This window comes from Calidris pugnax, unplaced genomic scaffold (genome assembly GCF_001431845.1).
Source record: "Calidris pugnax isolate Ruff unplaced genomic scaffold, ASM143184v1 scaffold24, whole genome shotgun sequence".
NCBI classification, from domain to species: domain Eukaryota; kingdom Metazoa; phylum Chordata; class Aves; order Charadriiformes; family Scolopacidae; genus Calidris; species Calidris pugnax.
In genome coordinates, this window is record NW_015090922.1 from 1387450 (window position 1) to 1405519 (window position 18070).

The window sequence follows — 18070 nt, forward strand, 5'->3', positions numbered from 1 at the left end:
AGATGCGTGTTTATGACATATTTTTCCCCATAATCACTACCTTCAAACTCCTCAGTTACACTGGCAATAATTACTCCCCTTCCTTCTTCCCCTCTGGGCTCATAATTTTCTTAACTTTCCCTTTGCTTAGAGCCCGCTCTGCTCTGCAGATGCCAGCGATTCCTGTCTTCCAAACTGTCTTTTATTAACCCAGTTCAGTTGAATTCAGACCAGTTGTTCCTAACCCATACCTTCTGTTTCAAGAGCTGTAAAGAATTTGTATGCATTAAGTTGGTCTCTTTTTTTTTTTCTCCTTAACTATAAAAATTGTTCTTATGTAGTTATTACTGAGTCTTACTAACTTTGCTTTGCAAGAAATACTTGTTCCTCTGAGTGCTCTTAATGGTGTTTTGCAAGTTTGGTTTTGCAGAGTGTTGACAACAGAGTGTGATTTTTCATGTTTTTCGTGTTTTCTGCTATTTCGTGAGATGGAATGGGGGAGGTTGGGATGATGATGATTATTGCTATTATTATTTCTCTTGGGAATATATTAAAAGATAGAAGATGGATAAATGGAGCCTCAAGGGTGACTCATGTTTTTGTTTCGCTTGAACTAGGTCCAGCTTCTAAGAGGAACTTGATTTTTAGGTGCATGTTTTTGCAAAGTGTTTAAAACTGAAGTTATAATTCCGGAGGTCTCAATAGCATGTGTTTGTTTTTATTTAGGAACATGTTTAAGGAATGTTTTTGGTGGGTGAATATAAAATAAATAAAACTATCTCAATCTGGAGGTTGCAACTTTTTGGAATACTCAGTGTCAGCAAAACTCAAGTGGAAGAATGTTATTTAGAGAATGGACTCAATTAATTTTTATGGTTTACTTTGTAAAGACTTGTCCATATGCTCAGCTGTGAGCTGCAAAAGTATGATTTCTGAAGGAGCATTTGCTTTGGATTTAATAAATGTTTCTGGATGTTGGGAAGGTGGTTACAATTTGTTTTCAGCATGGGTCGCAGCCTGTCTTTGGGTAACGTTTTGTTTCTTCAAAACAACATACTATTACCATATTAATTGTCACTTGGTGTGTAACAGCGTGACACCTTCATGCTATTGCTCCTATAGTGTTGCTTAAGGTGTGGTTGTTTTTTTGGCCCTTACAAAACCTTACTCTCATGTGCAATGTGAATATCTCAGCTTGTGAATATATTAAAATTTGCAAACCAATTAATGACGTTCATTTGTAAGTTGTCTGAGGAATGAAACAAAGTCAGGGCTTTGCTTGGTTTTAGTTTGTTTTAGGGGGGTTGATCTTACATCTTATAAATGGCTGTTCATTGTGAAAGTATTTGTAGTACTTTATTCATACGCTTGTAATTTACCTTTTGAATATAATAGATAAGGTTAGAGTAATAATGTAATAACATCACGTATTTTAAAAAGGTAGCTTGATGGGTATTTCTAATAACTGTACTTTAATAAAAAGGAATTTCAGCATTGGAACCTAGTTTGCAAGTTGAACAAATCTGGCTCTGGTAACTTAGAGATCATATAGATGCTTTCTAATTTTTACTAAAATTAACAGGCATGATATGATTTGATCCACAGCCCCTGTCATGAAATGTCCCTGGTGCAAATTTCATCATATGATAAGTGATTATTTTCCACCTACTGATCTCTTGCAGGGTTTGAGTGATAATGGTGTTGCATAGTTAATGCTTGCGCTATTTTTGTATACATTTTTGTACTAACTCTGAAATGTGTTTTATTTGCAGGGATATTAAACCAGACAACATTTTGATGGATATGAATGGACATATTCGACTAGCAGATTTTGGTTCTTGTCTGAAACTGATGGAAGATGGAACGGTAATTTAGAAAGAGTGATATATTCCTAAACACCTTTTCTGCAGTCCTTTGCTAGCTGCTAAAATATGTGGTAATTAAGAGAAAAGGTGCCTTATGTCAAATGAAATGGAATTGTGGTGGTATTGGAATGTGACTATCCTTGGTCCAAAACATGACTACACTTTGCTTGGAATTACTGTATATTAAAATCTTTTTAGATGCATATAGTCAAGTCATGAATAAACGGAGAGAAGCGGCACTATCAGTACTGAGTAGGTGTTTGTTGAGGAACTATGAATCTCTCAGTTTTGAGCTCTGAGCTCTAATCTTTGTTGAAAATGTAAGCTTTAGCGTAAGCAGGATGAGATACAATTAGCATATCATTATATTTTAGTAGTATATTTAAACTTGCACAGTATATAGTAGGTGTGACTAGAAGGTAATTCCAGTGTGTTAATCACATCCCAGAGTTTTACAAAGCATTTGAGTTAATATATGTGCTTAGCTAATCTATAATTACTTAATAACAACTGTAAGCCAAAGAACTGACAGTTTTCTACTTTCTCTGGTATTAAATATTTGTTAGAGTTGAGCAGAAGTATGTTATTGGGATGCCTATTAATGTAGTGCCTTGGATGCTTACATATTTCTTTATGAATTTAAAAGCTTTTAGTGTGTTTAGTTGCTATTTTTATAACCAGAATACTAGGCTAAATATATATATACATGCTCAGTGCCACAAACAACAGTGTCTGTAACGATGGAAGTTGATTTGAGTCCTGGAAATGTAACTCCTACAGGTCCAATCCTCAGTGGCAGTTGGGACACCAGACTACATCTCACCAGAGATCTTGCAGGCCATGGAAGATGGAAAAGGGAAGTATGGGCCCGAGTGTGACTGGTGGTCCCTCGGCGTTTGCATGTATGAAATGCTTTATGGAGAAACGCCCTTTTATGCTGAGTCCTTGGTGGAGACCTATGGGAAAATAATGAACCACAAAGTTAGTGCACTTTCTCTTTCTGTCTCTCTCTACGCTAATTTTTAATAACTAATAGGGTAGCTGGAAAGCTTATTCAAAAATAATTTTTATTTTTACTTTTTATGTATTAATTATATTAATGTTCATAAACGTAGAACAAAAAAAAATGTTTCCATGTAGTAAGTTTATGGTTATGGATTGCAGATGGCTTTGCTTTGGGATAAAGTGGTTCGAAACTGAAAATGTGGCTTTGGAAACAGGGCTGTTAGATCGCTCTGTGGAGTGAATCTTGGCTACATGACATCACTCCTTTTGCGTTACTTCCTTCTGGCGGGGTCCATTGGTTGGCTTGTGCAGAAGGTTCTTAAATGTTCTTCCACATGGAGGTAGCTGTAGAATTCAACAGTGTATGAGAAATTTAAATAAAGAGGAAAAAAATAGGAGGCAAAAAAAATAATTCAGTAGTTTCTGTCCTTTGGGGAAGTCTTTTTCCTAGAAACCTTACTGGATGTATGTAAGAACCAGAGTATTTGCGCATTTCTTTTTTTACGTAGCGATTTTCACTAAGAAGGGCAATTTTCCAACTTTTTCTTGGTAATAAACTATTTTCTCTTATTTTAATCTTTAAGGAGAGGTTTCAGTTCCCTGCGCAAGTGACAGATGTCTCTGAAAGTGCAAAGGACCTTATCCGAAGGCTCATTTGTAGTAGGGAGCATCGACTTGGACAAAACGGGATAGAAGATTTTAAGAACCATCCCTTTTTTGCTGGGATTGACTGGGACAACATTAGAAACTGTGAGGCACCTTACATCCCAGAAGTCAGCAGCCCCACCGATACTTCAAACTTTGATGTGGATGACGATTGCTTAAAAAATTCTGTAAGTATAGAATTAACGTTTGGACAAATCCGCTTTTGTAGTATATTTTACTACAAAATAGATGTAAACACAGTTTTTTCAGTGTGTTCACTGTTTTCTGTGTGGAAAAAAAAAGGGCTGCTTTGGAGAGCTATAGGGGGAATCCTTCAAACACCTGTGAGTAAGGACTCCATCCCTGGTGGTGTTCAAGACCAGGCTGGATGGGGCTTTGAGCAACCTGGTCTAGTGGGAGGTGTTGGAACTCGATGATCTTTAAGGTCCCTTCCAACTCTAACCATTCTATGATTCTATAACTGCAGTTCACTTCTGCAAATTCATTGCAACTTCGCACATATTTGACTAAAACATACATCTGTTATTTGCAGTAACAAGTTCTTAGTGTCTATGTCTTACAAAAAATAAAATATTTACATGTAGTTAGTCTGCAAGACACAGTATTTCAAGTTCTTAGTGTCCATGTCTTACAAAAATTAAAATATTTCCATGTAGTTAGTCTGCAAGACACAGTATTTCTAGCAGAGCATTGTCGGGGCTTGTACTAAGTTTGCATAATGGATTTTATTGTAGTGCTCTGCTCTAATTGTTCATAGCTCTGTCAGATTCCATTCAGTTCTTCCCACTAAAATTTTTCCAGCTTGTTTTCTGACTTGAGTTGTGTTTTGGAAAATTCAGGAGAAGTGTTACAGCCATTTCTTCAGGAACAATCTTAGTGAGAAGAAAATTATTTTGCCTTTGCTTAAAAGGCTTTGCAACTGTTGATTTTTAACAACTTTAGTATTTCACTGAATTTTTAACAACTTTAGTGTTTCTATACTTATGAACTGGGACTTTAACAGATGATAGAGGTCTCAGCATCAGAGGAATTCTTCATGTTGTCTCCTTGGAAATACTTTTTTTTGGGGTGTCTGTTGCAGAAACCTGCTGTTTACATGTGAGGTGAAGCATTTTCACCATTTTTGCTTTTGTTTTCTAAACTGCCTGTGCATCTCTGTTCCACTGAGCTTCCTAGACCTAGGGATAAGTGGTAGGCAATGTGAGTTTGTAGAGGTTCAAATAATACAGCGACAGGGTTATTTTAGCCTGAGGAGAAGCTCAAAAGGTGTGTCTTGGTTTGTATTTCGTTGCTAGGAAAAAGGAGCAATGAAGGAAGAAATGGTCAAAATTCTAATGGGATTAGAAAACCTGGTTGTGTTACTTCTTTCTAGTAAATGTCTGACTGTTGTTCTCTCCAAACAGAGATAACCTGCTCAGAGTTGGTAATTCTCCAGGCAGGAAGCCCTGCTGAAAATAGCATAGAGGAGTAGAGGAGGGAATAAAAGGTGATAGTCTTTGTGCTAAGAGCTTCTTGGAAAAAATAAGGAGGAAATTGGCTTTTAATATGTGTAGTACTCTGCTTTCCTCCAACGGTAGCCTATTTAAGTAGAAAAGCTTTTTTTGTACCAGCATGCTGTATTTTTGTATATTGCATGCTATTATGACTAGATCTAGGTGATGCCATTTCATATTTGGACTGTAGACAAAGATACCTGTGAGTGTAATTAATATGATATTATCACTAACACTTCACATCTGGTTAAACTTGAAAATCTTTTAAGTCCAGTAGGATATTACTTACTCAACTATCCTATTATTTTTCTAGGAAACAATGCCTCCACCGTCACACACTGCATTTTCTGGCCATCATTTACCATTTGTGGGTTTCACATACACAAGTAGCTGGTAAGTTAAGAGTTCCAAAGTTGTCTGTAGGATGGTTATGTATTATCTTCAGTTTCTGTCTCTGAAACCAACTGCAAACAGATACCAAAGAATGTGGTTTATTGAGGAATTTGCTAGGCCATAAGCTAAAATGCCATCTCTCCAAAAGAATGAGTTCTCTGTAGGTAAAACTTACATGAATTTAAAGGTCAGCACTTGTGTTCAGAGGAATTTGGTTGAGAAAGGTGGTTTTCAGACAATATATAAAGTCAGCTGCGTATGACAAAGTTAAGACCAGATGTGTGGAACCAGCTCACTAGACTGAGCTTATTAGACTTCAAAAATGGCTTTATTTCTAGTGCTTTGATATTCTTGAAGTCAATGGAAATTTTTTTTTTTAAACTACTTTTGTTGTTATTTGACATGAATGTGGTACTTATCATGTTCATCTCTCCTGCTGGATTAAACAGTCACAAGGAAGTCCATGTTACGCTCCTTGCTCATTTATGAAAATAATTAAATAAATAATGTTTGCAACCATTGAAAAGCCAGGCCTATGTTTCTGCAAACACATGTGCTTAGTGCTGGTTATGTGCCATGTCCTGTGGACTTCAAAAGGATTATCTGCATAAGTAGTAATATGTGTCCACGAGCATCCACAGAATCAGGGCACAGCACTTCTGATACGTACGTGCTCTCGTTGTCACGTGGTAATTTCACACCAGTTGTTGTGAATTGCTGTCTTTAAAGTATTTGGGAAACTTGATTAATTATTAAAAAAAAACCCAAACTGTTGCTGTAATCACCCTTACTATCTACATTGTTGCTTTTTGCTATCTGACTAATGTAGACTGTCCATAATGACCAGGAGTTCATTCACTTTTATATAATAAATAAATGCATTGAGGAGATCAGTCACGCTGGGTAAAAAGGAATTCAGTTTTTAATGACCACATACTAACAAGGTGTTATTTGACTGTATAATGAATTGGCTAGTGATTCACAATTTAAACAACTATTTCTTGGGTTTTAGATATTTTTTGTAAATTATTTTAAACGCAGCCTGTAAATTAGCTAGTGATTCACATTTTAAACAACTATTGCTTGGGGTTTTAGATTTTTTTTGTAAATTATTTTAAACGCAGCCTGTTGTAATATCCAGTACTGTTTTATTCCCCCCCCTACAGTGTGCTTTCAGACCGCAGCTGTCTAAGACTGACAGCTGGACCACGCTCCATGGATCTCGATGCCAGCATCCAAAGAACTTTGGAGGATAGTTTAGCAACAGAAGCTTATGAGAGGAGAATAAGACGCCTAGAACAGGAAAAGCTTGAACTTAGTAGAAAACTGCAAGGTATAGTCATTAAAAAATAAATAATTTGATCACTTTTTTGTCTTCGATTAGCTTGCAGCTTTGTCACCTATGTTTGTACTATGGAAAAAGATAAATATACTTCCTAGAATGCTTTCTAGGAAGAAAAGAATTCTCTTCCTTACTTCTGTTGACAGATTAAACTTCTGTTACTCTTTATCCCTGAAATTTCTCACATATGTAATTTCTTACAACATGCTAACTTTGTACAAAATGTGCCTTCATTCCTTTGGCATAAAGATTTCATTCTTAAAATCTCTTAAGAACTTTGTTTGTCCAACTGAAAAATTGAATTACTGAAAAACTGGCACTTCGTAGTTGGAAATTATTAACTGTAGAATCTTCAGTGGAGAGTCTTTTGGGATGTCTTAATTTATCAGTAATATCTTTTTGACCCCCTCACATGTCAGGCATGTGATTTGTCCCTCTCTCTTCCATCATTTTCTAGAGTCCACCCAGACAGTCCAGGCTCTGCAGTATTCAACAGTGGATGGCCCAATAACAGCAAGCAAAGATTTAGAAATTAAAAGTTTGAAAGAAGAAATCGAAAAGTTGAAGAAACAGGTAACAGGTATGCTATAAATATTAATGTAAAAATTGCAATGAGAAACTGTATTTTGACAAGATTTTTTTCTCGTAATGTAATGCTGGCTTTACTTCACTTTCTAAAAGAGTCTTCTAGTGTATTTTTAGTGCTCATTTCACCCTTGATCTTCATTGGTAGCTCAATATTTTCTACAAATTCAACTTGATATTCAGTACTTCAGTAATTCCAGTTGTAAGGGAGAAGGAAGATTTCAGTAACTTCTGCTCTTATTATTAGTGGTAAAGTTCCACCAGTTTGAAATCGTGGTGTTGCTAATTTACAGGGGTGTGAATCATGCTCTACCTGGGAACTTGTGAAACCATGACCAGTTTCCATAGTACTACCTTCTATTTCCCCCCTTCCTTCTGCAACGTGTGCTGCAAGACTTCAGCTGAGCCATTTTAATATTCTTAAAAACATTTGGTGGAAAGATGATTTGTTACAGTTTGAGCATCAATTGATATTTTTCATTATCTCATTTTCTGTTGAATTTTCCTTGGAAGGGCCCAGTTTGTGAGATGTGATTATGTTTCCTTCGAAACCCCAGAGGTTTATAGCGTGCTGTTGCTTAGTCCATTGCAACTGAATGTGGAGTAAAAGCTAATTCAAACTGGAGATGTGGGTTTCTGAGTATTTTCTTGAAATGGTACTTCTAGAAAAGTTTGGATTATCTGGAAGATGGCCCTTGAGGATGAAACTCCAGCAATACTGAGTTTTCCAAGTGGCAGGGACTAGTGAAGGGTGTTTTCCATAAGAGGACGCCACCGGTCATAAGGCTGCAGTTCCATGAAGCAGCAGAATTGACCAAACTAAACTCTGCCACCAAAACAGGTCCTGCTCACAGCTGTGTGGCCCATCTCTGCATGCCCCAGACTGTCTCTTGACTTCAGTTCGCTCAATTAAAGAAAGAACTATTTAGATACGGAGAATTTAATCAACTTATTATCTAATAAATCAATGCAAAGTGGGCAATAGAAGCCTACGAGGAAAGGAAGGTGAGAGGAGGAAGAATCACCTCTCAGTTCTGCTGTCAATGAGCTATCATTTCTTACAAAACCATACATTTATTTCCATTTAATTCCTTTGCTTCTGAGAGTTAACAAAGATTTTATGATAACTAAAAATGTGACTATCAAGTGTCTCAGTACTTTAAGTTTGAAAAGTGCTTTTGAAATCTGTGCAGATAAAGAGCTGAATTTCTTTAATTAATGTCATACTGCCTTTCTTTAGAACTGACAAACTAGTCAAAAAGCAAGGATCTACTTAGCCCAGTATCCTGTGTCTTTACAAAGGCTGCTGGAGACGTTTAGGGAAAGATCCAAAGAAATTCGATATATCCAAATACACCTTTTTTCCACCCTTAGTCACCCAGATTTGGACAATTCATATTTTAAGAACTTCCACCGTGTTGAATATGGCTGTTAGTGAACCAATTTTCTGTCTGTTTAATACCTTTTTAGCCTACTTTAAAGGCAGACTACTAATACTAATATTCAGTATTTTGGATTTGATGCTCTGAACTATGTTAAAGGGAATTTTCTCTCTCGTCGTTCATAGCATAGGACTGCTGTTACCCTGCTCCATAACAATTTCTGCAAAATAGGATCTTGAGAGCAGAGGCATCTTCACAGAGAAAGAAAAGGAAGTACAGCAAGATGGTTTTTATTTAGGAAAATCAACAAGATGGATAGAGACTGTGAGATATTAGGGCTAGAACTGTAGAAATGGAAAGGACAAATCTGATTCCTCTTGTCCATCCAAATCGGAAAATACCTGCATTTGGTGCCAGAGAAAACTCAGACACAATTAGCAGTAGATGGCTCTCTGTTATATGTTCATATCTTACCTGTTGATAGGGAAAAAAGAAACAACAACAGCGAGAAAGGTTGGAGGAAACTACAAAAAAAGATTTGTTCTGGTTTGTGTTTGTGAAGAGACTTCATTCAGTTCCTGACGGTGTCAGGAATGCGAGCAGCGACACCCACAGAAAGAATAACTTGAACTTAATTTCCAGGCATTTTAGTTGTTGCATTTAGACTCTGGCAGGAGCATGCGAGGTATGAACCACCGACTGCAGCACCCAGATTATATGCTGTTAAAATGGTGTAGTCTGGAAAAACTCTGTTCGAGATACGCAGCTGGAGAGCTGCTCTGCTGTGAGGCAGCAGTTTTGTATTGTGCTATAAGCATTATTTTTGAATGTGAACGTGGCTTAACCAGCTCAGGGAGGATCACTCTGCTTTGCACGATGCCGTGTGTCAGGACAAAGGGGTTTGTGAAGTTTCTCTGCGATGCCGTGTGCGCTGGGTCAGGACAAAGGGGTTTGTGAAGTTTCTCTCCAGCCAAATGTCCCTCCATTTGCTGCTGTAATGAGGAAAAAGACAACGCGATCAGAAACCTCTGTTCAATCTGCTTTTGGCTCTTTGAGACCACTGAAAAGCAATATATACAAGAGCAGCTTTTGAATGGCACTAGCCCTTCGTAGAAAAGCATCAGGATCAGCTTTAAATTATATTCTTGACTCTTGAGTTGCAACTTAGATTTTAGCTCATTGCTGAAGGTATTACTCTCATCCTTTGGTAATTAAAAAAAAAAACCCTACATGAAAAAGGGGTGGGAACATTCCCCAACAAAACTGATATATAAAAGTAGTCAATGTCTGGTTAATATTGAGAAGATTTTCCCTTAAGTACCCAATAAGAGTTTTCTCCTTCCTGCCACATACATATTTGTGTATTTATTCCTGGATAATATGCTTTTGTTGTTTGAGTTGGAAGTCAATAACGTGATCAAATGAGGAACATGTAGAGTTGTCTAAAGCATCCCCAGTCACCACAAAACTTCCTCAGTATATACTTGAATGACTCGATGACTTGTCTGGCCCACAATAAAGCCATTAGTTAGAAGACACTCAGTTGCGCCTTGAGTTGTAACTAATACAAGCTAATTCAATAAAATTGGAAAAAGGGAATGTTGTATTTTACTTGATTTGTTACTTTGTTAGATAGATTTTAAAATTAAATTAATGACAGAATACAGGCAGAAACCAGATGATGATCATGTCTGAATGCTTCCAAATTTAGGGAAGCCAGTTCCAGGTTTTCTGGGTGGTGTTTAAAATACCTAAATTTCCAAATCTAGATCTGATGAACTTTAAGAAGGTTCAGGTGCAGAGCTGAGCTTTATGCTTTGGGCTCATCTCTTGGGCAATTACATGTAATGTAATAACATCCTACAGTGAGTGTTTGCATATATTAGCTAAAATCTTAGCAACAACTAGGGTGATTAGATGGAAAATTACCATTTCCTACACATATGTAACAAGTAGCTTTTGGTTATATTCTTTAACCTGTTTTACTGCCTCTTCTGGAGCTGCAAGTGTAAACACCTGCTTAAAAAGGTAATAAAAAATGAACACAAAATTCTGTCAAATTCAGGAGTGTCACCGGGAGGACCTTAGAAAAACTACATTTTTCTTGTCTATCTGGTTTTCCAGGAAATGACAAGCTAGCATATGCTTTCAATTTTTGAGGTCAAAGTTATAATTTTTGTTCACTAAGTTACATAGGAGAAAACTTTGAGGAATCTTTAATATTGCCAAATATGTAAAGGGCAGAGATGGAAGAAGAAAACAGAGCTGTGGAACAAAGTAGTTCATGCACGGAAGAGAGATTTATCTTGGCTCAGCAGAGCCATATATAAACTTTCTTTTTGCTGGTGACTTCAGAGCAGACTACATAAGGGAGGCAGTTAATAATTTCTGGCTTTGAGCTACATCTCTTATTTAAATGCATTCTTTTAAATTTTTAAACAAGAGTCAATGAATTAAAACAACAGTGAATATTTGTCTGGGTATAAGTTAATGGTATTCACTTGCTTATAAAATTATTGTGTTTCAGAAATTACAGCTCTTAGAAATGTATGTGTTTTTATCTTTTCTTTCTCCAAGAGCCAGCGTTTTAGGGTTGCATTTATGAAAATGTAGTAAAAGGCTCTTAATAATGAGTATAGATGGGTTCCTGTTCTGTGGGTAAATACATACGGTCTGAAAACCTGCCACAACTGGAATCAAAGGCAAAATGTCCAATAACTTAGAATTAAGCTACCTTCATATATATATATGTATTTATTGCTTTAAATTCTTGTTTTGAAGTGAAGGACTAGAAGGAAAAAAAACCACTCACTGGCTAGAAATTTTCAGTTGTTGAATTCTATGGATTTCAACTTTTCATTTGTAGCATTTGAGCTTATGTATATGATATTATTTAGCTGTGGAGTAGAAATGTACTGTCATTGTATAACTGACAGTTGGCAAGAGACTGACTGTAATAGTTTTCCTGTATTTATAGTAGTAATAAAGCAGATCACGTAAACACAAGTGGTTTTCACACTAGAAATAAGTAAAATTGCCTGAAGTTAATTTCAAGTGTATCAAGAGGAGAACGTTTGGCAGCTCTTGAGTGACCCATTACTTTTACTATTTCTTTATGGGGGAATTTGGGGAGAGGAGGGAGACTGTTTAGAATTGCAGTGTAATAAAAGATGCGTTATATATTACATCACAGTGCATAAAAGTCAAATGTATAGGTCATGTTAAAGCATACATTACAGAATTATGTATAGTGCATGATGATTTTAATGTGAAAAGACAAGTTGTTATTCATGTTGTTTTGCAGCGAGCTGTGACCTTTTATTCTGTTCTCTTAAAAGCAGATAATGGCAGTTGAAATAACTTAGATAAGAATTGCATTATTTTGTGATTAAACGGAATCCAGAACAAATACTGAAGTGGCTTCAGGCAGCTTAAACTATGCTATTCTAGAATACTGGGTTTTTTTCCTTAACATATTTAGGAGTCTGTTGCTTTTTCTAGATTCTGGCCAGCTGGAACAGCAACTTGAGGAGGCCAGCACTGCCAGGCGGGAGTTGGATGATGCTTCCAGACAAATAAAGGCTTTTGAGAAACAGGTCAGAACGCTGAAGCAAGAGAGGGAAGATCTTAATAAGGTAAAAGCATTTTGTCAGCAACTCTTCTAAACCCTAAAGAGTATTTTATTTTTTGTTCGTTTTCCTTGAAATAACTTTCAAGTGTGAAATTAATGAGCAGACAACAAATGTGTAGCGTTGTCCTACTTTGCTTTCTGCCTCTTTTTTTGATGACAAGGACATTATTTAATGCGTTGTATGTATGATTGTTGGGTTGTCCTACGTTACTGCTAATAGATAGTGGCAAACTCCATGATCTAAATTGCATGGTGGCTGCAAAGAAGGGGTTATGGCTTGAGATTAAGGTAGTGGTTAAGAAGACAGAGTAGAGGAGAACTATTCCAGACAACTAATTTAATCTGAATTATGGGTGAGACTATAGGAAAAAATGTTAGGAATATGGTATTAAGGTTGTATTGCAGAAGTGTTTGCAGAAGAGAGATGTGAAAAATTGCCCAAATATAAAAATTCCAAAGTAATTTCAAGTAACTATAGTTAAATAATACTGGGGTTTATTTCTTCTTCTCCTCTGTCTCCCTAATCCCTTGTTTTCTTATTTATAGCATACTGGTTTTCATGGCTCTTTTTCGGTTTTGTGGTTAAATCAACCTGTAATCAGGTGTGAAATACGTTAGCCTATTTCCCATCATGATTATATTGACCCAGTATTTTAGAGTCCACACTCAATGTGCCATCTGTATTTAACGCAGTTTGTTTTAACCATTAAAGCAATTAAAACCTTGAAAGCTGCCAGTTTGTCCAGGAAAGACCATCTCTCTTCTAAAACAACTTGTAGCCATTTGGACTTCTTTTTAACAGCCTTAGAAAATGCTTTTTAAATTCGTATAGATGTCAAGAGTGCCAAAAATTAATACTTCCTGCTGCTCTTCTTTTCATCCTCAGACTTGCTTTTCCTTGCTTCTTTGTTCTGCTCCAGTTTGGCTGAACATCATTAAACCATTTAAACTGTTGTGGTCCCTCAGTGTAGTAGCACAGATTTAGGACACAGCGAGCTTTGTGAAAGGTCTAGTGCTGGAGAGTTAGCACCAGCAGTGTTATTTCAGTGGGTCCTTTTACAAGAATAATTATGATATATTGCTGTTAATCACTGCAGTGTTTTGTTGCCTCTAACTCTCTGTAATATTTGATATTATGGTACAGTGTGTGGAAATCCTACTCGCCATTGCAGGTCAATTTTCAAAACCTTCTAAAGTAAAAGTTTTCATAGAGCAGAGTTTTCCACACACTTTTGCTAATCGTTTAGCAGTTGAGATAAGTGCTGTTCTTTTTATTCATTGAAGTAGTTCTTGAAAAACTATGCTAATGACACTTTTAATTAAGAAAGCAAAGTATTTTTATATTTTAGTGCAAATGCTTGAAAACCTTTGGTTTTAACCTATAATAAGAGAGTAAATTCTGACTTGGTTTATGTTTATGCAGTTTTACTAACTTCAGTAGTGTAAAACCTGGCCTCTTTCCTTATTTATAGAGGTACACAGTCTGTATAGTGGATGCATTCATGAAAAGCAATGAATCTATAGTTTCTGTTCACTCTGGAGAAGGTGTTAGACGCGCATCCAAAGACAAGAAGTGGCCTTGCAGCTTTCTAGGTTTATTACTTAATTCTATTTTTTAAACTGTAGGAACTGGCAGAGTCTAGTGACAGATTAAAATCCCAAGCCAAAGAGCTGAAAGATGCCCACAGCCAGCGGAAATTGGCAATGCAGGAGTTCTCAGAGATGAACGAGCGGCTGACAGACTTGCACTCTCAAAAACAAAAGCTTGCCCGCCAGCTCCGAGATAAGGAGGAAGAAATGGAAGTGGTGATGCAAAAAGTAGAAAGTTTAAGGCAAGAGTTACGCAGAACAGAGAGACTTAAAAAAGAAGTAAGTGGTGAGAAGACTGTTTAGAATTTATGAAATAGTAGTTGTATGTAAGGTTTTGTGACAAAGTAATTTTTTTTTTCTGTTATCTGTAAATCTTTAACTCTTTGATTGTTGTTTCAAACAAAAAACAATGTTGTTTTGTTTTTTAAGAATTTGAAGTGTCCATTTTAGTGCTGGAGATTTATCTCTTATACTGAAAACAGTCGATAGATTTTGAAAAAAAAAAAAAAAAAAAGTTGAAGAATCCTACCTATTAAAAACGTATGTACTTTTGTAGCTGGAAGTCCAAGCTGAAGCTGCAGCTGCTGAGGCATCCAAAGACAGGAAATTGCGAGAGAGGAGTGAACAGTACTCTAAACAGTTGGAAAGCGAAGTAGAAGGGCTAAAGGTTAGTCTTTTTTGATATTAACACCTGCAAACTTACTGGTCGAGTAGGACTTGGCTCTGTTTGATTGCTTTCAGCTGGAGGACAAAAAGGTATTGTCAGTTTGTCACTTCAGGTGATGCTGATTATTAATGCCAGTGCCCATCGTGTTATCACCCAGAAAAATGAACATTTGCCTAACGCACTTCTCAGACCGGTGTGTTCACCACTCACTCAAGTATTTCTTAATAATCGATGGTTTCTTGCCAACTGTGTTTCATTATTACTTTGTTTAACTTCATGTGTTAAAAGCATTTTATTTCAGTGTAGGATGGTTGAGTAGTTGAAGACAAGCCTGCAGCTTACGCAGGTTTCTTTTGGGTGTTCTGTGTACTGTGCTGTTCCTCAGCATGGAAGTCAAAAGAAGGATGGTTTCCTCCACGATAGATGTCAGCTGATGTAACCATAAAGGAAAAATTTTAGCGTATTCTGCCTCTCAGCCAAAAGCTGAGACGTTTTTGCACAAGAGCAGCATCGAGCATGAAGAATTTTGTTTGTATCAATGAGATTGCTCACACACGTATGTGTTTTAAGGAGCAGAAACTGAAGCAAGCCGAGAACGGTCACTGTCATTTCATTCTACAATTTAGCATTTTATACAGTGCTCTGAAGAAATTAGACTTTCTCAAAAATTAAATGAGAGGGTTTTTCATTTCCGCGTGAGGATTGCTGTTCATTTACAACAAAATCCTCTTCCCAATGTTTTGTCCACTAGGATAATTCTGAAGTTTTTGTGCAAAATGTCAGATTAGGCCCATTCTAGTCTTCATTTGCATTAATAACAGGAGAGGGTTTTATTAGAATTGTGTGGGACATTTGACAACATGCTGGTCACTGCATAGAAAATGTGGGGTTTCTTTGCAAACATTCCTTTGTTTTGCCTTCCTTTGTTAAATGAAGATAAAGAAATCCACTCAATATGTAATTTTGATTTATATGGCTTCTGCTGCTGTGAATTCTGGTTGTGATCTGAAAATTAAGATGTTTTTCTTCTGCTTTCATGAATCTTCACCATCGGCAAAGAGTTTGTAAGACAGTTTAAGAAGCGAGAAGAATGTATTTGAGATCTTTTTGAGAATAAATGATACGCAGATTTGTAACAACAGGGCAGGTTTATCAGAAGAAGAAATTGGACTTGTAGCTTTCTTAGTCATGTTTCACAGCACAGTAAGCACATTTCGGATCATGTGCGGTTGTTGCGATACTGCATTATCCAGTCAGTAAAAGCTCTGTGTAGCTCCTTAGTTAAGTTCAGGAAGTTATCATAGAGAAAAGGTCAATATTTAAAGAAAAAGGAAGGTTTCTCCAAATGAGGAGAATGGAAAAGCCCATAAATGATGGCAGGATGCTGAGGGCTAAATAAAGAGAATTTAGAGAGTACTTTGCAAAGGATGGGAAGGAGGCAGCGTGCCTTCTGTCCAGCCAGGTCCTGCAGCACTCACCTGCCAGGGTTCTGCAAAGCTGTCAGTGTGTGGATAAAGGAAACCCAGTAGATGTCATGTATTTGGATTTTCAGAAAAACCAGACTCTGTATGAGTCCACAGTGTGCCCTGGCAGCCAAGAGGGCAAACCTCATCCTGGGGTGCATCAAAAAGCATCGAACTGTCTACATTCCAGATGATGGGTTATGTTATGTCTCACTTGAAACAGGCATGTATGAAAATGTCTGTTTGGATGTTACTCTTAAATTCAGTCAGGAAGAAGCTGAGGGGAAATTACATTTAAGGTTTACCTAATCAGGAAGATAGTGGCTAAGGTGAATGGAAATGGCTGTTTACCAGACCCCGGGGCACTGAAGAGGCAAACAGGACGTGCATTTAATACAATACTTCCTCACAGAATGGGGAATGAACTCCTAGAACTCATTGCCACAGGAGTTTGTGGTTTTGACAGTACCAGATTAGACTAATTTAGGGATTAGACAAATTGATGAACACCATGTCCCCCGACTGGGGGGACATGTTAGAGAGGTACTCTCTAACACCTCTAGTCCAACAGTTGTTGTATTCCAAGGGGAATGGACCTCAAAAAAGGTGCTCTCCTCAAAAGGCCACTGCTTTAGGGAAGACACTGGTCTCACCCAGTTGGGTGTCCCTCAATATTGTTCTTCAGTGGAGCCAAACACAATACTGGCATGGTAGGAGTAGTGAAAGTGTCCCAGATAAATAAGGGAAAAAGTTAATGACTTGAACCACATGTGAGAGGAAAGTACCAAAAGAAACCAGTTGTCATATCCCTCAACATTGTTCTTCAGTGGAGCCAAACAATACTGGAATGGTAGGAGTAGTGAAAGTGTCCCAGATGAGTAAGGGAAAAAGTTAATGCCTTGGACCACATGTGGGAGGAAAGTACCAAAAGAAACCAGTTGTCATTTGCAATAAGTTTCTCCTTCTAATAAAGCTTCTGTTAATGTTGAGAAATAGAGCTATATGGAACAACGGAAGAGGAGGGCTTTCACTTTCATCAGAGCAATATTATATTGACTATTGCTCTCTTTCTGTTCTTCACCTATAGATAGATGTATTTATTGGTAGATTTTAAGGCATTTCATAGGTGTGCTGTAGGATCTTACACTTCCTCTTTACTTCAGTCAACTTAGTTATAAAGTGTTAGGTGAGCATTCAGACAGCCAAAATTCTGTTTCTGGATTGAATGGCACATATAGAAAATGTGTATTGGGTAGGTCTGGTTTGGGCCAACTATGCAATTTTTGGTGCTAATTTGTATGGCTGGTTTATTCTTTTGTAAGTTCATTTTAAGCAAATTTAGACTAAATTCTGCATGTTAAATGTATAAGCCAAGTATGCAATTTTTTGTGCTAATTTGTATGGCTGATTTATTTTTTTCTTTATTCTTTTGTAAGTTCATTTCAAGCAAATTTAGACTAAATTCTGCATGTTAAGGCCAACTATGCAATTTTTGGTGCTAATTTGTATGGCTGGTTTATTCTTTTGTAAGTTCATTTTAAGCAAATTTAGACTAAATTCTGCATGTTAAATGTATAGGTAGCCTATAGAAATGAAATCCTCAACTCTTCCCTTCCTACCTGAGCAACAGCAACTTATTAAATTGTGGTAATCCACATAAGTGATAATTAATGCGATTGTAAATAAGAAAGATGGCATCTTTCTTAATATGTTGCATTTGCCAAATATTTATACCATAAAACTTCGGGATATTAGCATGACAATCTTAATGTTCTTCATATTCTTAACCAAGGCAAATTATTATTACCCATCTACAAAGGGCAAGATACAAGCCTGGAAGCAATACAAAATAGCACTTGTAACAAACGGCTAATCTCATTAAAGACAGGCCAGAAATCCTCAAGATTTTTTAATGGTACATTCATTTAGGAATATGTTACTTAAATAGCAAGTTTTCCCATGCCACCTGCTCTATTATTGCAGTGTTTAATAGTTATTCTTCTTGTCTT

At 36.8% G+C, this 18070-nt stretch overlaps 1 protein-coding gene across 1 annotated transcript in view; it reads left to right on the forward strand.

The window, feature by feature from the left end:
* The window catches only part of CDC42BPA (CDC42 binding protein kinase alpha (DMPK-like)), a 187585-nt gene that overhangs the window by 99666 nt on the left and 69849 nt on the right, over positions 1-18070 (forward strand). The window contains exons 7-15 of the mRNA XM_014950818.1: positions 1752-1845; positions 2625-2825; positions 3434-3682; positions 5322-5401; positions 6568-6734; positions 7201-7323; positions 12212-12345; positions 13968-14210; positions 14488-14598. Coding sequence (XP_014806304.1) covers positions 1752-1845; positions 2625-2825; positions 3434-3682; positions 5322-5401; positions 6568-6734; positions 7201-7323; positions 12212-12345; positions 13968-14210; positions 14488-14598 — 1402 coding nt within the window. The remainder of the gene's footprint in view (positions 1-1751; positions 1846-2624; positions 2826-3433; positions 3683-5321; positions 5402-6567; positions 6735-7200; positions 7324-12211; positions 12346-13967; positions 14211-14487; positions 14599-18070) is intronic.